This window comes from Sciurus vulgaris, assembly GCF_902686455.1.
Source record: "Sciurus vulgaris genome assembly, chromosome: 2".
Classification (NCBI taxonomy): Eukaryota; Metazoa; Chordata; class Mammalia; order Rodentia; family Sciuridae; genus Sciurus; species Sciurus vulgaris.
In genome coordinates, this window is record NC_136462.1 from 109,652,530 (window position 1) to 109,678,737 (window position 26,208).

The following is a 26,208-nucleotide window of genomic DNA, read 5'->3' on the forward strand; positions in this document are numbered from 1 at the left end:
GAAGTACATGTAGGGAAGTCTTTACTATATTGGATTTTTCATACAAAGTTTGCATTCTTCTTCCAATGTTTTGCTCCCTTTTGAATTTGATGTTCCTGCTTTGTTATTGTTCTCAGCCTAAGCCTCTTCTTCCTCCTAGATAGTCCAGTACTGGGTGAGCCTTCAGATTTGTCGTCCGAGTCCCCAGTAGGAGAGAGGGGGAAAAGAGAAAGGAAGGGAGGAAAAGAGGAAGGGATGGAGGATAGGGAGAGCAAGAGAGCGAGCAGAAGCATCCTAGGCTGCCATGCAGTGTGTGAAAGGTTCAGCAAAGTCCCTGAAGAGTCTTCAAGTCAAAGTCAACCATGAGGAATTGCAGAGTCTCCAGAATGGGATGCTCCAGTACTGTGCCACACTCAGTGGGAGGTGAAAGGAAACACAGAAGGCATGGCCTCAATGCAAATGCAGCACTGGGCCTGTGCCAGAGATCTCCAGTGTGCTCAAGGGGCTCAGCAGCCCCCCCCCCCCCCCCCCCCAGGGCTTTTTCTGATTAGCATCTTTTAAAGGTCTCTGTAATTACCAATCTACCTTCTTGCTATTATAGGACTGCTTGAGTATTTAACACAAACCCACGAAGTTTCACACCTGTAAACAATGCATCAAATGTTTTATTTCAGTATTTCATGAATAATTAATTGACTCTGAAATGCATTTTTAAAAAATGCAACAGATCTTACTATTGGATTACTTCTGTCACAGATTAAATCAAATAAAAATGTTACAAATACTTGAAAGTTTAAGACAACTCAGATAATAAGTTTAAGTTTATACATTTCTATAAATTTCTTTAATTTAATGTGCTGTACATGTGTTTTGAAAATAAACCATCAGTGCAATATAATTTCTTAAATATTTAACACTATTTAATAGCAGTGATTCATATGAAAAATCTAAATATCCCAAATTCCTGATTAGGTCAGTTTTAAAGACACAAAATACCAAAACTACTTACTATAAAACTGTTTATAATGCTCCTTTTAATAAACTATAATTAGTGGCTAACTAACGTAGAAATTATGTTTAAAGTTAGAAGTTTTATATATAATACTTTTCTTCACCAAAATAAAAAATGAGGCTGAAAAGGTAATAACTACCAGAAATCAAACATTTTGGGCATTAAACAATGCATTCTCTTAGATTTAACATCACATATCACTAGGAAAATTTAAAGGTTTTTATGTCTAGGTCTTAAAAACATGAATAATGCTAATGGAACACATCATAAAAATAGCCAATCAACTGAATCCACGTCTTCATTTCATCACTGACTCAGTGATTTGAAATAAATGCCAGGTTCAATGCCATGAGCAAATCTAAAGGTTCAGCCAAGGAAATGAAATACTTTTTGAGTATTTTGTTAAAGTTTTAATAGGCAGTATATCTCTGATTAGCATAAGAGAAATATAGAAAAGACAAAAATACATTACACTGAATTGATTCTCATGGGCCTGCTCCTCAAAGAACACAGGTATATATAACACATTTTCTAATGTTGTTATATATACCTTATTTACTTATATAAAGCAAATGGAGATTTTTCATTCTTTCTACTAAGTATTTAAAATACATTTATAGGTATGTATTTCAACAAAACATTAATTTTTGATGCCCTGAAAAGTCTCTCAACTTCTAAATTGCTATTTCTAGAAATACAAAAATATTATATTTTACATATTCCTGAGCCCTGAAAAAACTTAAAGTGCAATGTTTTCATTTATCAGCAAATTTTAATTGCACTGGTATGAGCTCATTTTGAAAGAGCCTGTAAATATCTTTCAAATTTTGTGACTATTACATCACAGACAACCAAGTATAGTATTTAGAGGTTTGATTGGTCCATAATTTCTTCTATTACAATGCAAGGAAAAAAAACAAGCACCAAAGTAAAAGTTAATCTCATTAGGAGAAAAACAATGTTTTCATGGGGGAAAAAAAAAGAAACATGTCATTTCTCCATTTAGTGGTTTTTCTTCCATCAATGACCTCGTTATCCTCAGTTCAATTTCTGAACAAATTACCTTTAACAAAATGTCAAAGTGTCCAACATTTGTCTGATTTGTCTGTTGGCTAAAACCTTTCAAAGAACACTAGTCATTCTCAAACTTATTTTTATTCTTTAGTTAAAAAAAAAAAAAAAAAACTAAATAGCCTATTGCCCTTTGCTTTCAATTTTAATATTAATGAAAATTTCACTCTGAGGTCTGAAGTGGCATTTCTTCAAGAGTCTGACCCATTCAGTAGCAGTGTAAATGGATTGCTAAGCATAGGCATGTATAAATATAAAATTGAGTTGAAACTATAGGGGGAGAAAGGAAACCCAACACTAGCTATTCTATTAAAATAAAACTAAAAATTTGCTTTGCAAACTTCTCTGTAGCATGGTAAATATGAGAGATTCTTTCCCCACCCCTGCCACCAGCAGCAGCCCTCTGGGTCTGTAATTATGATGGCATTTGAGGCCGAGAAAGTTTCTGTGATGACTGCTTCAATCAGCTTTTGCTGGTGTCTCAATGACTGTGCATCCTCAATGGCTTTAAAGGCTTTCTGTAAAATAAAATGTGTATTATGAACTGTGAAAACAAATTCAGACTCATTTGGTAGAAGAGAAAGTTACAGAAGCAAGAGATGGAGCTCTCCCCACAGTTCAGTGGCTGAGGACAGGGCTCCTATCCACATATTAATGCAAATACAAACCTTCTGCCCTAGTTAAGTCCGTAGTACATTATTCTAAGTTTACATATTCATCCAAAGTTATAAGTAGAAGATTTTGGGAGGGAAATAACAGGTGTTAGTTGTAACAGGCTTTAAAAAAATCTTTTAGCTCAAAATCTGAGAGATGTTCTTTAAATAAATAGTTTACCTCTGCTGTAGTTGTGTCCTTCAGGTAAATTTTCCGAAGACAGCCTAGATTGGCACTCTCTCTTTTGTGGAACAGACCCTGCTCCTGTTTCAGAAGAAACAATGGAAGAAAAGAAGAAAAAGAAAGCATAACCTTTAATTGGATGCTTAAATGTCAACTCTATTTTATAACCAGCAGACTATCAGAACATACATATTCAAGTAAGATATAAAATGAATCATCTAGGTACAAGGAAAGTGATTTCACGCGAGTTGACAGAATTTATGAAATTGGATGAGTATACATCTAGCTATAAAATAATGGCTTTCTGCAGGCAATAATAAATAGCCTACAGAAACACCACTTGATAACTAATCACATCTGACAAATCAAAAAGCCCTTCCTTCATTTCCTTGGCTGATAGATAAAATTCTTATATAATGTAAAATATACTGAATCAATTCTCACCACTGATGTGAAAGCAAAGTGGTAACTGAGGAACCTGTAAAATATATGCATAGTGACACAGTCTGCCCTAGCAGAAGAAGTGTTTCAATATGCCAACAAACTCTTCAAATTCTGGTACTGCTGAAATACAAAAGGGTAGGGTAACATGGTAGTTCCTCTTATCTATAAATTTCCATGAAAAGCAAAGTAAACATAAGCGAAAGGAAAATAGTATTCTCATCTTATTAAAATTTTGTGGTAAAGGCTTTCCAGAGCATTTCAGTAACAGGGATAACATTATTATTTAGGCAAAAGAAAGATACTACAGAAATTACCAAAATTAGAATGAAAATTGTACTTTTAAGAAATGTAAATACATTTATATTATATGTGTTATAATAAACATGTTTCAAAGTTTAGTGAGTCTGAGAATTAAGTAAAAGAAGATGTGTCACTTTTGCTAATTACTAAGTGATTAAATAAAGTTCTTTAGAAAATGATGGGGAAGAGACACAAAAGAATTGTGATACTTAAATTGTACTAGCACTCTGTAAATGCCAAATAATATAGAACATAGACATATTTGACATATTATTTACTTTTACCAAAGCACTTAGTAATCTTCTAAAAGCCTAAAGAAGGGAATTTTTTTAGAAGTGCCTGAGATTATAGCAAAATGGGTATTCATATGAAATAAAAACAACAACAAAAACACCTCAGATTCACTAATGCTTAAATCTACCAAAAAGACCAGTATATCAGCATCCTAACTCTTTTGTCAAACTGATATTTTACTCTATGCAATCAAGGACTGTCAGAAGAGTTACACAAATAAATGGATTGTAATTTTCTTTACATCTCAGCATAAAGTATTAACAATAATGCTCCTTCAAACATGTTTTGTAGTTAATTGTAAAACAGAATCAGGCATTGGTTTCTACTCATAATGAATTCCTGGCTCAAGAGCTGTGACTTGAGTTTTCTTACCTTAACTGAAATTTTCAGCAGATTTTCATCAACACTAGGAGGAAGTACAAAATCTTCAAACGGACACTGCCAGTCTACAGACATATGGCCAAGGATTTCAACTTCTTTTATACACAGCACTCGCCTATTTTATGAAAGAAAACAAAAACACACAGGTAGTGATAAAGATAGCTAATTATCCCCTCTACTAGTCTACTCTGTAGATGGTACATGCAGTGCTCATGCAGTAAACAATGAAAACTGGCACTAAAAAGAGTATGCTTCCCATTAAAAGTGCGGGGGCTGTCAAATGAAGAGAAATATGACACCTGTCATCTAACAAAGTAAACTCTCAAAAATTCACCTTCTGCTAATCTTGCAGAATTCAGAAAAGTAAAACACTTCTCTAACTGACCAAAAAACTGATAGTGAAATGATCTTTGAAACACATAAGGAACAGGCTGTACTCTCATCTGGGAAGCTTTAACGGCAGAAGTCCCTGAAAATATTTTACTTGGGAAATTATTAATTGCTCTTTACTGTCAGTCACATGCTTTCCAGTCAAGAAGGAATGTGCAGGAAATGTCACAAACCTCAAATGTCAGCAAAGATCCACTTGAAGCCTACTAATAAATATCAGACTTGAATACTTCAACGCTAATGCACTACATCACAGAGGGAGTAGCTCATTTTACTCAACAGTAATAGAAAAAAACAACAGAATCCGTACAGGGCATCCACATTGATTTCCCAGTTTGTGATTCAGATTAGTTACCAATATAACCATGCATGATTTTAAGTTTCTATTACAGAAAGTAAAACTAATTGAATTGCTAATTCAACAAATATCTAGGGTGTAAGAGAAACAGGAAAGATAAGGTTTCTGCTTGAGAGGTACTCAAGGGCTAGAAGGGGAAATAAGCATGTCAATAAAAGTCCCTGCACAGCGAGACAAGTGCTGTAGCAGAGTATACAGGAAAGACTTTTGGAGCACAGGAGCGAGGGCAGATGGTACTGGTGAAGTAGGTGACATGAAAGGAAGTTCTTTACTTGAGAAAGGGGAAAGACAATCCAAAGGGAAGAGCACATTGATAAATATAGGAATATAAAGAAGGGAAAACTTCTTTGAGGAATGTGGGGGTCTGCAGAGGGAGTACCAGACCGGATACAATGAGGAGACACTCCAGGTGGAAGTTCCTCAAGAGTCCAATCAGGAAACAATGAGAGCCTCAATTATGGCAATGACTATGAGAAGGAGAAGGGAGAAGTTTAGAAGGTAGGACTGAATGAACCTGGTGACCTCTGGAGGGTAGGAAACCACAACAGGCGTCAACTGAGATACCATTAAAACACTGGGCTCCTTTGGGACAGTGTTATGCCTCGAAGGAGGTTCAGGGTCCATAGACCCAGTGTACTAAGTGCCATTGTGTCCCCAACCCCCAATCCCTGTAAGAACTTTCAAGAACCCCATTCATTTCCAAATGTCTGTAGAAAGTAGATCCCACTCCCCCCACCCTTGGCCCTAGATCAGATGACAGAGTTAAGAGTTAAGAGATGGCGTTTAAAATCCTTGAGCCCAATGTTAATTCACTATTCTGTTTATCTTTAAACTCTCTTCTTTGGATCACCAATATTATTGTTCTCCTACCACTTTAAGTCTCCTTCACTCATTCCTGCTACAAGCTTACCAAAGTTCAAATCTCGGTCATTTTTTATCTGACATACCCTTTATAGGGGGACTCCAAGATCTTGACTCCAGATTTTTAACCAAACTCCTATTGTCCATTTACCTTTGCTCCCCTGTCTACTGAGGCATCTACATTTTGATATCTCAAAGCTGTCAAAACCAGCTAAGTTAAAAAACAAAACCAAGAAATGCACCATCTTTCCCCTCAAATTACTACAAATAGTACCACCAATCATTCTGGTGTTCAGAGAGTCTTTTTCTACTCTCTTCTCTTTCATTTTCAGTCACCGAGGCCCATCTATTAAGACTTCCCCCTATTTCCATTCTTCTTCTTTTAATTTAGGTTCTAATCACTTCTTATCAAGATAGCTATCATAATCTCTGTGGCAGACAGAATTCTAAGATGGTCCCCAATATTCCCCACCCCTTGGTGTACAGTTCTATATAATCTCAGGACCATGAGTATCATGGATTTCACTTCCATGATACAGCTTTGGTTCTTAAGGCACAGGTAACTAAGCAAAAATAATTCATGGAGTGGGCCTGACCTAATCACATGAACTCTTCAAATACAGATCAGAGACCAAGAAGTCAAATTCAACGTGCCCTTGCTGCATGATGCAGGGAGACACATAGCAAGGAATGAGGTAGTCTTTAAGAGCTCAGAACCTCCCTGGCTGACAGAGTTAAAAGGAAGAGGTATCTTAGTCCTGCCATTGCAAGGAACTGAATTCTACCAACATTAAACATGCTTGGCTGTGGATTATGTGGTAATTTGTTGTGCAGCAACAAAAGCTACAAGCCACTGAAATTCCTATGCAGACAGACTCTTCCAATCCAGCATCTAAACTATAACCAGAGATTTTTAAACTACAAACCTCATCATATTATTTATTGTTTATTATAAGCCTTCAGTGGGAAAGAAAATAAACAGCAAATTCTCATTTATGTGCTATGTGCATAAATCTGTGTGAAAAGCTGCCAGTATAGCAAACAATAAAATGACAGGCTATCTCGTTAAAAAAATATTTAAAAAGGAACTAAGGAACTAGCCATTCTCCATAACATTAATGGTAACACCTAAACCATAAGATCACAGAAGCAAACACAAATGACTCTAGCTTCATCCCCCTATACTTTCTTGCTAACACTGTACCACCTGGCCAATGCACTCTTCCAAGTACCATTCTGTTTTATACCTCTGCTTTGCCTCCTGTTACCATGTGTCAGTCACACACACTGTAAGACTTAGCTCCAGCACCTCCTCCTACAGAAAGTCACTTTTCCCCTTGGAAGATGTACCCACAGCTTTTCCTATGTTTTCAGAGTCTCTGTACATCACTTTTTCCTAGCACTTATCATACAGTAATGTCACTAATGGTTTGTAGGTGCCCCTTCCCCATCTGAATATCTCTCTATTGACAGTTCAAAAAAAGTCTGTCCAAGGATCAATTTCCCAATAAAGATTGCTAAAATAAATAATGGGGGAGTTAAGGTCAATTAGTGGAACTACAACCTAGTAAATTTAGGTTACAAAAACTTGTGCTTTGTTTCTAAAAATGGTAAGAAAAATAACCTTGAAATAAATTTTGAATGAAAATCCAATATATATTGGGAAACCCAAAAGTACATTGGGCAGAAAGAGCTAATTAATAATTTTTGCAAAACATTTAACCCCTAAAATATCCTTTACCAGTCTGGATAAAGGACATTTTAGGGGTTAAATTTATGACAAATAATAACAATAATTTGCAAAATGTATTTAAATTCAGAAAGAAAAAAACTAAGCCATCAAAAAATGAGCAGTAATTCATAAAATAGAAAATATAAATGGATGATATATTAAAGCATTCATACTCATTGGTAATCAAAAATTAGTAATGAAAACAAATTATTTTCTACCATTAAGCTAGCATCTTAACATAACACATAAGAAAGAACCCGTTCAAAAACCACTCCATTCACAATAGCCTCAAAAAAAGTAAAATACTTGGGAATCAATCTAACAAAAGAGGTGAAAGATCTCTACAATGTAAACTACAGAACACTAAAGAAAGAAGTTGAAGAAAACCTGAAAAGATGGAAAGATCTCCCATGTTCTTGGATAGGCAGAATTAATATTGTCAAAATGACCATTCTATCAAAGGCACTATACAGATTCAATGAAATTCTAATTAAAATTCCAATGACATTCCTCATAGAAATAGAGAAAGCAATCATGAAATTCATCTGGAAGAACAAAAGACTCAGAATAGCCAAAGCAATCCTGGGTAGGAAGAGTTAAGCAGGAGGTATCACAACACCAGAACTTCAACTATACTATACAGCAATAGCTACAAAAACGGCACGGTATTAGCACCAAAATAGACAGGCAGACCAATGGTACAGAATAGAAGACACAGAGACAAAACTCACAAAAATACAGTTACCTCATATTAGACAAAGGAGCCAAAAACATACAATGGAGAAAAGATAGCCTTTTCAACAAATGGTTCTGGGAAAACTAGAAATCCATATCTAGTAAAATGAAATTAAACTTGTATCTCTCACCCTGCACAAAACTCAACTCAAAATGGATCAAGGACTTAGGAATCAGACCAGAGGCCCTGCATCGAATAGAAGACAAAGTAGGCCTGAATCTTCATCATGTTGGTTTAGGATCAAACTTCCTTAACAAGACTCCAAAAGCACAAGAAATCAAAGCATGAATCAATAAATGGAATGGACTCAAACAAAAAAGCTTTTTCTCAGAAAAGGATACGATCAAGAACGAGAAGAGAGAGCCTACAGAGTGGGAGAAAATCGTATCCACATGTACTTCAGATAGAGCACTAATCTCCAAAATTTATAAAGAACTTACAAAACTTTACACCAAAAATACAAAGAACCCAATCAATAAATGGGCCAAGGAACTGTACACACACTTTACAGAAGATATACAGGTGATTAATAAATATATGAAAAAGTGTACAACATCTCTAGTAATTAGAGAAATTCAAATTAAAACAACTCTAAGATTTCATCTTACTCCAATTAGAATGGCTATTATCAAGAACACAAACAATAATAGATTGTTGGCATGGATGTGGGGGAAAAGGCACACTTTTACATTGCTGGTGGAGTTGCAGATTGGTGCAGCCCCTCTGGAAAGCAGTGTAGAGATTCCTCAGAAAACTTGGAATGGACCCACCTTTTGACCCAGTCCTTTTATCCCACTTTATCCCACCTTTTATCCCACTCCTAGGTTTATACCCAAAGGACTTAAAATGAGAAAACTACAGTAACAGCTACATCAATGTTTATAGCAGCTCAATTCACAATAGCTAGATTGTGGAACCAACCTAGATGCCCTTCAACAGATGAATGGATAAAGAAACTGGTCTATATACACAATGGAATATTATTAAGGCTGAATGTTTCCCTGATAAGTGGATGATGATACATAATGGGGGAGGAGGAGGGGGGGTGAGAGAAGAATAGAGGAACTTTAGATAGGAAAATAAAAGGGAGGAGAGGGGGTATGAAAAATGGTGGGCTGAGACAGACATCATTACCCTATGTGTATGTGTGATTACATGAATGGTATGAATCTACATCATATACAACCATAGAAATGAAAAATTATACCCCATTTGTGTAAAATGATTCAAAATGCGGTCTGTAAAATATTTTTTAAAAAGCCACATTTTTATGTGGCTATATAGCCACATAAAAAGTTAATAGAACCTTTCCAAAAAATGACTTGGAAATATATCAAAGGCCTCAAAAACCTCAAAACTTTTAAGCCAGCAATCTCACTTTTAAGAATTTTTTCCAAGGAAATAATAGGAAAAAGATTTTGTTTCAAAGATATAATAAAATATTGAAAGAGGAAAACTGAATAAACTGATTACTGATGAGTATGAATGTTTTAGTATATCATCCATTTATATTTTTTATTTTGTGAATTATTGTTCATTTTTCAGTGGCTTATACTACACAGTATCTACAATATTATGTAGTCATTTAAAGTAATGTTTTCAAAGAACATTTAATGGTTTAAGAAAATGATTCAGTGATATTGTTATATCAAAAACCTAGGTTACCAAAATTTACATAATTCATTTTTTGCATGTATTTTTTTAAAAGTACATGTACTACAATAATCTGACAAGCCAGCTAATAGTAGTCACTCTGGATGGTGCAACTGCTGGCAAAGGGCATTTTAGGGGTTAAATTTATTATACATATCAGGACATTCTAAAAATGAAAGGGATGGCTCTTAAAATTTATATTGGGACAAAAGGTATAAACCAGTATGTCTAGTTACTTTAATTATTTTCATCTTTTAAATTTTCTGTGTCAGGGGTAAACAACATGGGCAGAGTGAGTCAAAAAGCTGAGAAAGAAAGCACAGTCCTTGAATTTATACCTGACCCTTTAAAGAAAGTTTATTGACTTTGGTCTATATTATTTACAATGAATAAATATAAGTGGCAATAAAAATAAGTTATTTTAAAGAATGCTGTATTTGGAAAAAATGCTATATATATTTTTTGTAATCATAAGGTCAGAGGGATCAACATAATGATAACTATCTCAAAGAAATCCCTGTTAGAATGTTCTAAAACTAGCAAGGGCAACTATGCCACTATACTTGGTCAGGAATACTGTTCTACTAACAGTCTCAGAAAAAGTTCCATAAGAGACAAGATTTAAAGTTATTATTATTCTTCAAGTTACCGGAAGATAAAAAACAGGTACACAATGTATACAGTACTATTTCCACAGAATGCCTTATGTCAAACAAGCACTAAAGTAATAACTGTCACAAAAAAAGATCCCCTTACCTAGTATTAATTTACATAGCAGGCATAACAACTTAAAAATTAACACATTGCCACTGTCAGCTAAACACAACACACAGTAAAATAAACATTGTTTTGGGTGTAATCTAATAGAAACAATGAAATTACAGGTGTAAAAATGAGTGATTACTCATTGAATTTGTAAAAGTTGCTTTTTAAACATGAATTATTTTGTGTTACTTTGTAACATATAGATCTTTAGACTGGATCACACTCTACTACAAGACTGGTTAAACTTCTCTTTAAACAGCTAGTTTAAAATCTGATTCTTGCCAGTCAGCTTTCCTTATCTTCCTTCCCATTCAGGTGTATTTAAAGGCAGTACTGAGGGATCGAAGGCAGATTCTATTTTAAGTACTTTGCCTTAATCATGTAGAAAGTTCTGGAAAATTATTACTGTATAACGGTCATTTGGGGATAAAATTTATTTATAGGGTAAAATCCAAGAAAATAAGTTTCATAGTTTAGTAAAAATCCTTTTCTTTGGAAAAGAAAACCACTTTAAAAATGGTTGGGAAAATGTGGGACAAACACACAGAAATATCATCCTTTAAAAGGGATCACCCCAAATAAAACCAAGTAAGAATAAGTCACTCATGCCTTAACCTCCATAACCGGATTTGTAACTCATTTACAATGGTGCCACGATGGCTGGTGTGAAGTCTACTGCAGATTCCACTCTCAGGAGTCCTCTCATCTGGATTACCCCTAAACCATGCTAACCTCAGTTTCAGCATCTCTAACATGAGAGCATTGGAACATATGATCTCAAAGGAATCATTTATTTAATTTTTTTAATTTTTAAAAATTTGTTCTATTTATACATGACAGAATGCATTTTGACACATTGTACACAAATGGAGCACAACTTCTCATTCCTCTGGCTGAACGTGGTGCAGAGTCACACCCTTAGTGTAATCATACATATATATAGAGTAATGATTTCCAGGTCCTTCTCACCCCCACGCCCTCTCCCTTCCGCCTTGCCCAATCCAAAGTTCCTTCACTCTTCCCTAGCCACCCCCATCCCCATTATGGATCAGCATAGAAAACATTCCACCTTTGGTTTTTGGGGTTTAGCTTATTTCACTTAACATGATATTCTCCAGCTCCATCCATTTACCTGCAAATGCTTAATTTCATTCTTCTTTAAGGCTGAGTAATATTCCACTGTGTACATATACCACCTTTTCTTTATCCATTCATCTGTTGAAGGGCATATAGGTTGGTTCCATAGTTTAGTTATTGTGAATTGAGCTGCTATAAACATTGATGTGGCTTGTCACTGTAGTATGCTGATTTAAGTCCAAAGACCTATTTAGATCTGTATTTTTGTGATTCTATAACAATTAGTATTTTTCTACTGAAGTACAGTCCTCTAAATCCTCAGCCACTTTAGCCTTAAAAATTCCTAGGATCTACACAATTAAGTTGTACTTGAAAAATGTTGCCTAAAATCAGTACCTATTTGTGACCATTAGTAATGTCCTCTTGCTTCCAGGAATAGCACAGTGGTATCGGTAAGTCTCTCCTTCCAACTTTTTGATATGATTCTGAAAAGGAAACAAGACTTAAGATTTGGGAAGTATATTTACTCAAGTAATATTTGTGTAATAGCTAATTATATAGTAAGAGTTTGGGAAAATCTTATTAGGAACAAGAGCACAATTCTACACAGTGGTACGTGAAGCTAAAAAGAAATCCATAGTGTGTTTATAAATTAATTCCCATTGCTGCCCTTAAAGAAAAAAAAACACATATTAAATGCTTACCAAGTGATCATCTGGTATTTTGTTCTGTGGTAACACAGAAATTTAAAAATATCTACCAGAAATAATCACACATTTTAGTTAAGGAACATATAAACATAATGCTAATATAAACTGCTACATTAGCATTATGGAGATTCACAGCAAAGACTTTCAGGTGGATCTATGAACTGTCTGGAACAGAATAAAAAATTCAGAAAATATGATGCTAAAACTTTTTTCAGAGTAAAGCTCATGTTTTTCATCAGAAGTTTTTGAAGAAGGTCTAAGATCCCTTTCAAAAGTTAAGACCCAACCAATGATTCACAGAGGTAGATGTTATACTAATGATAAAATTCTAAAATAACTGATGTTCAATGTTTTTAAATACTTGGTTGTATAGGCTAAACATGCACTGAAAAGTAAATTAAAATGTATAATTGTATTTCTGACAAAAATAAAATATAATGACAATATTAACATGACCATGAAGAATTTCTAAGATTTCAAAATAGTTGGCATGATTTATTTCTGAAGACAAATACAAGCATGAAATAATTCAAATATAAATCATAGCACATTAAAATATTTATTTTCCTTCTTCACTATCTTAAAATTATTGAATTAGTCTATACACATTAAAAACAATAAAATATTTTATAATGTATTCTAATGAAATAATTACTGAATGTCTAAAATTCATGTTTAAAGATCAGGTGATAATATATATGAAAATACAGAACATAAACACTGAATAAGACCATAATGCTTTACAACCAAGATTATACCACCAATATTATTAAAGAAGAATATAATCAAAATCATCACAAGCAGAGAAAGCACACTTGGTATTATTTCAATCCTGAAATATACATTTTTTAAAAGAAGTTTGGTCCCCAGTCACTCCTTGACAATTACAAATAGCCATGAACAGGAAAGAGAAGTCCCCACAAAACAGGGTCTAATCTTCAGAATGCATCTCAGAGAAGAGCACAGTTTTCACAGCGATGGTCACTTGTTTCAAGCTTACCTATGGGAATTAGTGAAAAGCTTTTGCTATTTATAAAATGCCTCAATTACTTCAAATAGAAAAATGGGGGAAACATAATAATATACTGCATTTATTTTTAGCATTAAAGTTAAATATTAAAATATTTAGATATGTAGGTACAAGAAATTCTACTTTATCTTTTATGCATTTTCATTAGTTCTTAGACTACTGTGCTTCAACTATTAAGAGTTTTTAAAGTACAATTTATCACCATTAACACACTACAGAAAACAATCTTTTCAGTACACCAAAAATCCACTAGAGTGGTCTGAGATTCAGATTAAGATATTCAGTCACTGATGACAGCAGGAGACCAGATTATTCACCCCCACCTCCCAAAATGCAACTTGAAGAAATTAATAATACTTTTCAAAAGGCCTTTCCCAGTAATTATTTCTTAAAATTAATTCTAAGTAAATAACACAAAACATGAAAAAGCAAATATTCAATCATGTTTTATCAGAGCATTATTACTATTAGTAAAATAATAAAGTCAGGAATTAAGAAAAGTCAAGTATATAGTATAAGGCTACCTCAGCAGATGGCAATGCAAGGGCTGGGGATGTGACTTAGTGGTAGAGTACTTGCCTAGCATATATGAGGTGCTGGGTTTGATTCCCCAGCATCACAGAAAAAATTAATAAAAAAATAAAAATAAATAATACAATAATTTAAAATGCTAGTGAAACATTTCTAAAAATATGAAAAAAATAATTTGAAAGAAAAAGCAATGAACAGCAATTCAAATCTTATATGATCACTAACATCTAAACCAAACAGATATTAAATAAAAATAACTTGCTACACTGTGTGTGTGTGTGTGTGTGTGTGTGTGTGTGTGTGTGTGTGTGTGCGTGCGCACACATGCATGGTTTGTAATGTAAACAGTAACTACCCTAGAATAGAGGATAGGCAGAAGAGCATATCCTATGAAAACGTGGCATATGATTCAGGCATCCTAAAAGCTGAGTATTAAACTAAAGAACAGAGCAATGTGCAGCATAAAAAATAACTTATTTAGGATATGCCTATATTACAATAAGAGCTAGGATTCGTTATACTCATTTTGTTATACTGGTCTCTTCAGGACAGAAGTCTTTGTTTTCGTCTACATATCCAGCATAGCTTTAAAAGATCAGTAAACACTTTTCCTTACCCAACTAGCCAATTACAGCAAGATGGGTAAGGGGTGAAAAAGAACACATATCTCAAGTACCAAATGCCTGAACTTCCCACCCATGGAAAAAGCTACCCAGTCTTCTCAGCAGTCAACATTCTATTTCTTCCAGTAATTACAATAATAAAGTATAAAAGGGCTGCCTAATCTTTTCTTTTCTTTCCTTTTTTTTTTTTTAATACTGGGGATTTAACCCAGGGTCACTTTACCATTGAGCCATATCCCAAGTCCTTTTTATATTTTATTTTGAGAAGGGAATCTCACTAAGTTGCTGAGGTTGGCCTCAAACATAATTCTCCTGCCTCAGCCTCCCAAGTTGCTGGGATTACAGGTGTGTACCACAGCACCCAGTAGGGCTGTTTGATAGCTTAACAAAAACTAATAAATACCACTATACTTATGACTATGTAGACATGACTATACTTATAGCTAAAATATCAGTTTCTGGAAGTTTTGTGCTTACTGACATACAATTGTAAAAATGGAAATCACAAGGAAAGATTTAGTAACTTAGGAGATAAACAGAGAAAGTAAACAACAAGAAAAAATTTTAAGTTCCCAAAAGTTGTCTCATTAAAATTGCAATACACCCAGGAAGATTAAAAATTACTCCACTATTCAAGAATGTTGGGAAGGGTAATTATTGGTGATGATCAAGAAAGCATCTTGAATTCATTATTGTGCTTGATTCTCATAGAAACCCATGATCTGCTTGCCTCGCCTCAATTACCTAGGCACAGGAAAAGCTTGTTGGCCACTCTTAATACTTACATGTTTATTATACTTGGCCCCTTAAGGATAGAAGTCTTTGTTTCTTTTTTTGTTTTTGTTTTGTTTTGTTTTGTGGTGTGCAGGGGATTGAACCCAGAGTCATGTGCATGCTAGACAAGCACTCTACAACATACTCAGTCCCAAGGACAGAAGTAATATTTCTTCTGTATGTCCAGCACAGGTTGTCTTTGGATGTCATTCTTTTTTCTTTAAAGTGTTTGTTTTTATAAGTGAAGCATTTAATTAGAACTGCAGTTATTGAAAAAAAAATCCAATTAATAGTTAATAGTCTCATTTTCTTTAAATTTACAACACATTAGAAATCTAAGTTTTACTTTGATTTTTACTTTAGGGAGAGTGTGAAAGATGCTAGAAAAGATATTTTGAAAAGAAATTCAAATGTAGCAGAGAATTAACTTATGGGGGCAGTAATTTTAAAAAATAATTTATAATAATTTTTGTTCTCATTAAGATGAACCCTCTCGAAGGATTTTAAAAAAAAAAGGTTTGTTTTTTAAAAATAAAGACATCTATATATTCAAGAGCCACATAATTTGCCTAATTACATGTTCTATTTCTATTTACACATAGCAAAATTAACAATTATGAAATAAGCAAAGCTGACAAAGGAGATTTCATTTTTTAAAAACCTAAATGCTTAAGGCTGAGAACATAATTGTAAAATTATTGCTACTTATTTAGCAATAGTACTAAGGAATTAGAAAAGAAAAAAGCAAAGGTTGGGTTGGAGATGTGGCTCAGTGGTAGAGTGCTCATCTAGCATGTATGAAGGCCTGAGTGTCATCCTCAGCACCACAAGAACAGAGAGAGACAGAGAAACAGAGACACTGAAAGAACATATTCTCAAACTTCATGTGCCAGTTCTCATTTGAGGATGAATTTAGGTCAGTTATTAAAACATATGCCCCAGTCATAGCCCCATACTTGAGCAAATTTAGAGTGATTTGTGAAGCACAGATGGCTGAAATTCAATCATTAGGACTCACAAACATAAAAAAGACTAGACTGGACATAATAACTACCCCTTTTTTCAACTTTACCTGAAATGCACATGAACATCACATGAAAAGGTAAGATTTTCAAAATGATAGCATATACAGAAATGTCTACTTCTGGGCCCAGTAGTCTTTCTCCCATTAAATGGAGAATAGAGATTTTCTGCATCCTCTTGTGTTTTATGGTAATCTCTTACACCTCTATAAGTATACCCAGATATAATACCATTTTCATTTGTAGTCAAGTCACTACTATAAAAAGTTGAGAGGGAGGTGAAAGCAATAAATAGAATTTCATTAAAAAGGACTCAATCAAATTCACACACAATCAATTAATACCACAGATTGGTTTGATTTTTAAGGATGAAATCAAGTAGTAGTATAGGAAACATTTACTCCTGTATTTCCAGTTCTTGCTGTGTAGGCAGAAAAAGAAAGAAAATAAAGTTAGAAACATGCAAAAAGTTAAAACATAATCATATATAATAAAAACCAAGAGCTAAAAACAATTAAGCATCATTTTATTTTAATGTCGAGGAAATTAACTTCTTTTGGGGGAAGTCAGTCATGGGAAAATAGCAGTTTACACTTGTACATATTATTTTATAGAATAAAGTTAAAACTAAAACAAAAGATAAAAACCTTAATTTTTAAGGCTTAATAAGATTATAATCATATACAATATTTTTTCTCCTTTTCCAGTTCTATGTTCCTAAATAGACATAGATTTATAAAGTAGCAAATAAATTAATCTGGTTGGGAAAAAAGAATGTAGTGACTTTCCAGTAATTAGCTACAAAGCAGGAAACCAAAACTAACACCATTAACTAAATGAGCTTCCAGAAATAGATATAGCCTATGACATATTCTAATGTTACCTTTCTTGCACACCAAAAAACTTTGTTCCTGTGCCAAAAAAAAGTTACCCATTATTTCCATTCAAAATGTTATGCTAAAATAAAATCAAATTCTATTCTACAAACCATGTTAAATCCTTCAAAGTTCACAATTCAGGAACTTTATGAAACACCCATGAAATTTTCATCCTAGAAATCTTTTTTTAAAATTAAATTTCACTCGTGACTGTGAAGAACAGAATTTACCTCAAATAAGTCATAGCCCTCAGATTCTTGTCTATCATATGGACGAATGATGCCATCTTCCTGGATTAGGCGAGGGGGACGGAGACTAGATACTTCCTCAGTTGATTCTGCTGCCCTGAAGAAGGCAGCAGAAACAGGGTAAGAAACTAGGTGAGAATCTTTCAAAGTAATACAATTATACATGCTGATTAGACACAAATATTTTATAAAAATGAACAGTAATTTTAAGTAACTTGCCCAAGATTAGACAAAAAAAAATATTAAATCCATGTCTCTCTGACTCTAAGCCCTACTCTTTGCTTAAGGAAAAGAAAATGTCAAACAGTAAAAGCAAAGATTGGATCATCTACTCTTTGTATCCATGGTGCCTGGAAAATGGCAGGTAAAAGCAAACATCTCTTGGATAAAAGAGAAACAGCCATAAAAGTATCTTCTCATTCCTTCTGGTAGCATTCTACCTTGTAAAGCTGAAAGGTTTCCAATCAGACCTAAAGCCTTAAGAGCAGACAAAACATTTAACCTATCTATGCATTCCTAATAGCAATTAGAACACAGACCTCTGAATGCCTTGGAAGGTACTGCTGGCCATATCTATGATTCCACCAGTTGGACGAGCCACTGCACCCACAAGTCCTTTTCCAATCCCTTTAAAGAATCCAGCAGCTCCCTCCTTTTTGGCACCTTCAGAAAACCAAAAACAATACATATAAGATATTTTAAAATAAACAAGTTTGAATGCAACAAAAACCTGAGCCAAACCCAGAAAGCTTTAAGAATCTGAAATTCTGAACAAGTTAAATTTAATCTTTTTTTTTTTTTTTTTTTTTTTTGTGGTGCTGGGGATCGAACCCAGGGCCTTGTGCTTGCAAGGCAAGCACTCTACCAACTGAGCTATATCCCCAGTCCCTAAATTTAGTCTTAATGTGATAAAATCATGGTTCTCAAAGTGTTAAATGCAAATTCACCCCAGAACTACTAAATCAGAAATGGGGGCCAGGGGGTGGACAGCAATCTGTGTTTTAATAATCACTCCATGCAAATCCTAAGGCATGTTCCAGTTTGAGCAACTGTTGATCTAGGAGGTTAGTCAGAATTAGTGACTGGAAGGTCTAAGAACTGACAAGAAAACATCCTCTTTTTTTGGTGACAACCATTAAGATTTTCTAAGCAGTGCACTTGAAAAAAATGTAACAACAAAAATTTCTCACATACCATAAAATTTACTCATTATACAAAATCATTTTACATCCATCACCACAGTTCATTTTAGAAAATTTGTATGATCTCAAGAAAGAAACCCTATGACCGTTAGAAATATTCCTCCATTCTCCATTTTCCCCTACCTCTCCTCACTTGATCCTACCACCCAGTTTACTTCCTCCCTGCTTCCTTCCCAGAGCGAGGCAACCACCTAGAGAAACTTCCTTTCACTATGGATTTTCCTATTCTGGATTTCAAACAAATGCAATCACTGAACATGTGGACTACTGCACCTGAGCTCTTTTCACTAAATATCATGTTTTCAAGCATCAGTGTCTCTCATCTTGTTGCATGTATTAGTACCTGATTTCTTTTTATAACTAAACCATATTCCACTGGATAGCTCGGCCATGTCTTAATTTATTCATGCATCGGGGAGACACATTTAGGATTTTTCTACCTTTTGGCTACAGTGAAAAATGCTGTGGTATTCCCATATGTGCTTTTGTTTGGACATCTTGTTTCTGTTCTTTTGGATTATATCTCCGAAAAGAATGACTGAGGGGCTGGAGTTGTAGCTCAGTGGTGCAGTGCTTGCCTAGACATGTGAGGCACTGGGTTTGATCCTCAGCACCACACACAAAAAAATAAAGGCATTGTGCTGACAGAGAACTTAAAAATATATATAAAAAAAGAACAACTGAGTCATATGGTAACTCCATATTTAAACTTTCGAGGCAAGACAGATTATTTCCTCCAAGTGGTTGCACTATTTTATATTCCCAGCAGCAGTGCAAGGGGGTCCAATCTCTCCACATTCACTTTAACACCAGACTTTAGTAGTAGATGTAAGTGGATCTCATTGTGGTTTGATTTACATTTCCTTGATGACCAATGAAATTCTTTGCAGATATGTCTATTCAAGTCCTTTGCCCATTTTAAAGTGTGTTTATTATTGAGTTGTAAGATTTCTTCACATATTCAAGATACAAGTCACTTATCAAATGTATGATTTGCAAAAATTTTCTCCCATCCTGAAGCTCTTTTCCTTATCTTGATGGTGTCCTCTGAGGAACCAAATATGTTAAAATTGATGAAGGCCAACTGATGTACTTTTTTTTTTACTGTCTGTGTTTTATAGAATCATATCTAGAAAGGCTTTGCGTAACCTGAAGTAATAAGATTTACTTCTATATTTTCTCCTGAGTTTTATACTTTTGATCTCTAATTATGTATTTAATCTATTCTCAGTTTTATAGTTCATCTCTTACATTTACATTTATGAATTTAATCATAAATATACAGTGTAGGTAAGGGTTCAATTTCATTCATCATATGTGGACACCAAATATCTCATCTGTTGAAAAGACCATTCTATTCTATAGAACGGAAACAATCTAGTCTATAAAGAACAGGTTTATAGTCCTATAAGGAATAGGAATCCCTGTCAAAGATCAAATAACTGTAATTGTAAGACTTTATTTCTGGACTCTCAATTGTATCCCACTGATCTATACGTCCACATAATACCATACTTAGTTACTGTAACTTTATACTGTAGTAAGCTTTAAAGTTGAAAAGTTTAAGTCCTTTAATTTTTTTTGATATATATATACATTTTTTTTTAGTTGTTGATGTACCTTTATTTTTACTTATTATATGCAGTGCTGAGAATCAAACCCAGTGCCTCACACGTGCTAGGCAAGTGCTCCACCATTGAGCCACAACCCCAGCCTCAAGTCCTTTAATTTTACTCTTCTTTTTTTTAAGAGGGTTTCAGTTAATTATCTCCAATTTATATGTAAATTTTAGATTTACCTTGTCAATTGCTGTGTAGAAGTCACATGGGCTTTGAAAGAAATTTCATGAAAGGGTAAAGATTTTTTAATCAGATTAAAAACAAACAAAAAATAAGTCAAATGCTACTAAGGGCCCTAAAGAACCTAGACTGTCAATATTACTGTTGAAACTGCATTCAAAGTGTAAATCACAGACCAGTACTTAACCTATCTGCTTTCTGAGGAAAATGTATTGAACAGTTAAAGACTATAAATATAAAATGTAGTCCATATTCTCTCAATTAAACATCTAGTAGCTACAATATCCATTAGCCATGCACCAGCTCTTCCAGCTCTGCACAGGAAGGAGCCCTTCTCAACCTACCTTCCACAGGTTTTGTTATTATTCCCGTCACTCCACCGACAACTCCCTGAAAAAGAAACCAGTCACAGCCTTGACTGAAGGGAAGGTGCTTCATTTCAAACCAACACTAGGGGTCTCTACACACATACTAGAAACAATTGCTTCTTTAAAAACTGAGGACTTGATAATGTGAACATGCACATATAAGTGAGCACTACGATTGTATAAATATTAAATCACAGAAAATTTTAAATGAGAACACCTTACAGAAGTAAAATCTACAGTAGAAAGAGCAGTAAATGAAAAGATTCTCACTCTGGCTCTGGTATTACCAGCTATATAATCAAGGGCAGTTAATTATTATCTTTAAGCCTCAGTTTCTACATCAGTAAAAATGAGTCCAGCAAAATATCTCTAAGATCTAATTACAAGTTTTAATGAGATTACTTTGCAACTTAGGGAAAGTATAGAAAACTAAAAATAAAGGGAACTCCCAAGGACAGCAAATAACCCTGACAAATAAAGCACTTTGGAGTATATAACGGACATTAAAATCACTGGCTCATTACCCTATGTACACTTACGACTATATGAATGGTATGAAACCACATCATGCACAACCATAGAATGAAAAGATGTGCCCCATTTATGTACAATGAATCAAAATGCAGTCTGTAAAAATTAAAAAAAAATTAATTAAAAAAAAAAATCACTGGTTCCAACATAGCAGTTGCAGTTTCTTGAAACTATTTCCAAAGTTAAAATATTAAAAATACTTGTATGTTCTTAATAATGTCAAGTAGCAGTAGTAACTAACATTACATATATATTCTGTAAACACACAGAAAGAGAACTGGACAAACTAAACTAAAAGACTACATACCTCTAGAAAGATGTGAGGGTGATAAAGAGTTACTCTAGCCTTATCTATGATGTTTTAATACTTTTTATTAAAAAGAGAGAACTTGAATGTTCTTATAATGATTTGTAAGGAAAGAATTCACTCAGTACCTATATAATTAAGCAGTATTTATATGTTACCTACATAAGTTTAGAAGTATTAAAAAGAAAAGAAAAGCAAGTCCTGGTTTATCACTTAACTTCTATGCACTTCTTGCACAGAAATGGCTGACTAGAGAACTGAATCTGCTCCCAAGAGCCCCTCCTCCCCCCAGTTACCACCATTACCATATTTGCCTGCTGCTCACTTCCTCTCATTCCATATCAGGGCTAAGGTGCCACCAATTAGAGATGCACCAGTCCAAATGAAAAACTATGTTGGGGATTTGGGGATAGCACTGTTAGAGCCAGGGAGGAAGGAGAGCAAAAAGGAAACCACAGCTCCCAAAGTTATCGCTATTGCTACTCTGAAAGACCTGGACTCATAAGTGGCATTCTAAGTTTTAAACGAGAGCTGCAGTGCATATTTTAAAGTGTACATATATGAAAGTTGAGGGTTTTTTGAAAAGCCAGCTGGAGACTTACTCGCAAAAAGCCCTTCCCTCCTCTGGCCAGGCTGTCTCCAAAATCTTTAGGCTGTCGACCCATCTCTTCTCTTCTTTTTTTTGCTGATATTCCTTGTCCATTGTAATTGCTGCCAAACCTTTCCCAACAGAACCTGTGATTCGAGATACAACTCCTGCTGCACCACCTACCAAACGGCCCAGAGAAGTAAGTCACATTGTTTCTTTAGAAAGTCATCATGAGAGTATACAATATACAGCTGCATCTCCAGTACATCTCAAGTACTTTGAAATAAAAATATAAAATTAATTTTTTAACTATTTAGACATTATTCGGCTCCTAGATATAATTAAAATACAAATTATTATTGTAATAAAATAGAATATCCATTTTTGTATACCTATATATAACAGGTGCTTAAAATCCTCATGTGCAAAAATGCAGAAATTATTTTTTGCCATTTATCAAGAAGAGGAATAAACTTATTTAAAGTACACTGATTCAACACCATCAAGTTATACTAAAAAATCAGCAGGCCGCTATTATTTTCCATTTAAAAATAAGGAAACATGTCTTTAAAAAGAGATTATTAGGAAAATGATCCCTCTTCCATTAAATAAAATCATTTGTTTTTCATAAAAAATACATTTTATCATAATATGATGAAAATATACATACATACATATATACATAAACACACATAGGTGATACATACCTACTGTGTGTCCGAAGAGACTTCTTACTCCAATCACTAATCCTTCAGCAAATTCTTCAGGGCCTTGAACAGCACCCTGGCTCAAAGAAAAGTTCACTATTTAAAATTTAAATTAGTTTAAGACTTTTAATCTAATATTTTAGGGTTTCTATGAATACAAGGAATGTGTAATGATCCATAAAGACTGGGATGAAACAATTTTTTATCCTATATCCCAAATAATGACACTATACCTACTGTGATAAAAGTTATTTTCAACACACATGACCACATAAAATTCCATAAGATGACAAATTTAACAGGTGTGAATCACTGACTTTAATCACAATCTGAAGTTGGCCTCCCAATACAAAGTTCCATTAGAATGCTCAAGCTAGCTGCACTGGCAACAGGACTGAGTCCACATATTTTGGACTCGCTTGTTCTTTCATTTATTCTCTCTGTGTTGTCCTACATTAAAACCCTCACTACACTAGGCTCCTGGATAAGTCTGATGAAAGCTTGAATATGAAGCAACGTCAGTTTTTAATGTCCCATTAGTCCTGCTGTGGAAGACAAGGGCATTATATTACCCAGAAGAGCACTAGACATGCTCATTTAATTCTAAAACAAACTTTCAACATCATCTCAAGTACTTTGAAATAAAATATAAAATTGATTTTTTAACTATTTAAACATTACTCAGTTCCTAGATACACTTAAAATACAAATTATTATTTGTTAATAAAAATAGAATATCCATTTTTCTATACTTATACTGAAATAAAAAAAAATACCTGGAAGGGTTCATAGAACAATGCTTCGACTCCTTCAGACAGACCTCTAATTAATCCAAATGGGTTTCCAAGCACATCTAAGCCCAATACAAGGACATACATCTGTTTTAAGAACTAGTGAAGAAAAAAACAGTAAATTAAGTCCCTTACTACTGTTGACAGAAACATCATGCCACAATAGGAAAAAGAGTGGGATGCTGATTAAATTAGGTTTGTGTTTAAGGAAAGCTGTAGCTTTCCATTAGCAGACCTTCAACGATGTACCAAGCACTGTGCTGCACTTTACATGGGGCTCTCAAATTAGAAAGAACTAAGTTTAAGGTAAAGTCTGTCAGTAAGCATTATGTGACCTTGGACAAGTCACCTAGTCTCTACCGGCCTCAGTCTTTTCCTATATTACCACAGGAGGTTATACTCACCTTGCATGGGTGAGCATATATACTAAGTGAACATGTAATTCAGTAATGGCCACTTGTTTTTATTACTGACTTATCATCACTGTTACTAATGAACTACATAAGGAATAATTAGTAACAAAAAAGGAACAATATAGCCTTATATGAACATGCAAAAAACATAATGTGTAAACTACTGTAAGTGAAAAGATCTTCCAGCAGAAGATGAAAAAAGAAATATCACCCTGCAGCTCCACGGCATAGCTATGGTACCTGAGTGACCTGAAGTAACTACTTTGTGCATACATACCCAAATCATGGAATGACTGATGCACAGGAGGGAGACTGGCTTAGAATTCCTCCTACAATTCCACTAGACTACATTTAGAAACTACTGTCACTAAAGAATTCAAGTTTAATGTTTCCAAAGTCATTATTCTTTCCCAAAGATGAAAAGGTATAATTGCAAAGGGAAAACGGCATCGGAGTAAATTTTTAAAAGGTGTATAAAGGGTGGTAGAAGTACAGAAAGATAATTTAAGAAATCAGTAAGTAATGAGATTTACAAATTCAGGTAAATTATGTAAACACTACCACACACTATACAATCACATGTTTTGTTTAGATAGTTTATGAAGTATATTCCTTATGAGCTACTATGATGGCAAATTACCTGCTCACTGTAATGCCGAACGACACTCCACATGAGCTGATCTCGCTTGTAAAACTGGTATCTAATTTCATAATAAGCAAGTCTGGGAGGGGAAAAAGTAAAGATTCAAAGATATTAAGATTATATTCTGAAAAAATAAAAAGGACTTGAAATTTTAGCAATAGCTGATTCTAGTTACAGTTCTTTCTTTCACAATTAACTTTGTATATCTGCCACATACAGTCTATGATTGAAATTATTATCATGGATACAAAATTTTTATAAATACAGTTAGTATGTTCTCATATGTTTTTCATAAATAAAGAGTAATAATAGTTTTAAAAAGTCAACAGTAATTCACCCACACAATAATTTTTAAGTTTGTTCTTCTCATTTCCCATTTTGAATTCTTTCTTTTCTATGAAACTATAAAATATCCAAAACATTTTGTATGCCACCTTTATCCTAAACATTATGGATACATATTTCTTTACATCTTTATTCAAAACTCCTATGTCATAATTTTGAGAAGATGCACAGCATTTCTTTGTGTGGTGCCATAAAGACATGCCCAATTTTTGGTAAAAAGAGAAAATTAATGTTACCATGTATATACTGGATATAACCCTTTGCATTTTAAACTGCATCTTAAACTGAATTCCCCCATAAACCAATTACTAAGGGAAAGATAACAATAACATATTACATACATATTTATGATGTATATGTAATATATATATATATATATATACATGATATCTTAACACACACACATGCACATCTTTCCATACTTTCCAGAGTATAAAAAAGTGCCGATTTCTTAGACCCAACCCACTTTAGTACTAGGATTACTCATATTTTGAAATCTTCGATAAACTGCATATACTATGATAAATAATAAAGTCAGACAATTCCAAGACCTATCAATCATGATCTTTCTGTTTTGTAAATTATCTCTTATTGTCTTATGGCTATTATCTTTAGATTTTTCTTATCAATGTTCAATATTAAGATGGTATATCATCTCTGTCATAATTATCAGTATTTCCCCAGTTTTTTCCTTAAATGTTTTTACTGATTTTGCTATAAAATATTAATTTTTTCTTTCTTTTTTTCTTTTCTTTCTTTTGCAGTGATGGGTGTCAAATCCAGGACCTTGTGCAGCCTAGGCTAGAG

At 33.9% G+C, this 26,208-nt stretch overlaps 1 protein-coding gene across 1 annotated transcript in view; it reads right to left on the bottom strand.

Moving 5' to 3' along the window:
* Positions 1-1,555: 1,555 nt before the first annotated feature.
* The window catches only part of VPS13C (vacuolar protein sorting 13 homolog C), a 166,325-nt gene continuing 141,672 nt past the window's right edge, over positions 1,556-26,208 (bottom strand). Inside the window, 13 exon segments of the mRNA XM_079125610.1 lie at positions 1,556-2,525; positions 2,527-2,580; positions 2,897-2,980; positions 4,310-4,433; positions 12,287-12,375; positions 17,689-17,803; positions 18,246-18,369; positions 21,052-21,097; positions 22,516-22,593; positions 22,596-22,681; positions 23,210-23,285; positions 23,986-24,099; positions 25,054-25,135. Of these exon segments, the coding sequence (XP_078981736.1) occupies positions 2,478-2,525; positions 2,527-2,580; positions 2,897-2,980; positions 4,310-4,433; positions 12,287-12,375; positions 17,689-17,803; positions 18,246-18,369; positions 21,052-21,097; positions 22,516-22,593; positions 22,596-22,681; positions 23,210-23,285; positions 23,986-24,099; positions 25,054-25,135 (1,120 nt within the window). The 3' untranslated portion in view covers positions 1,556-2,477.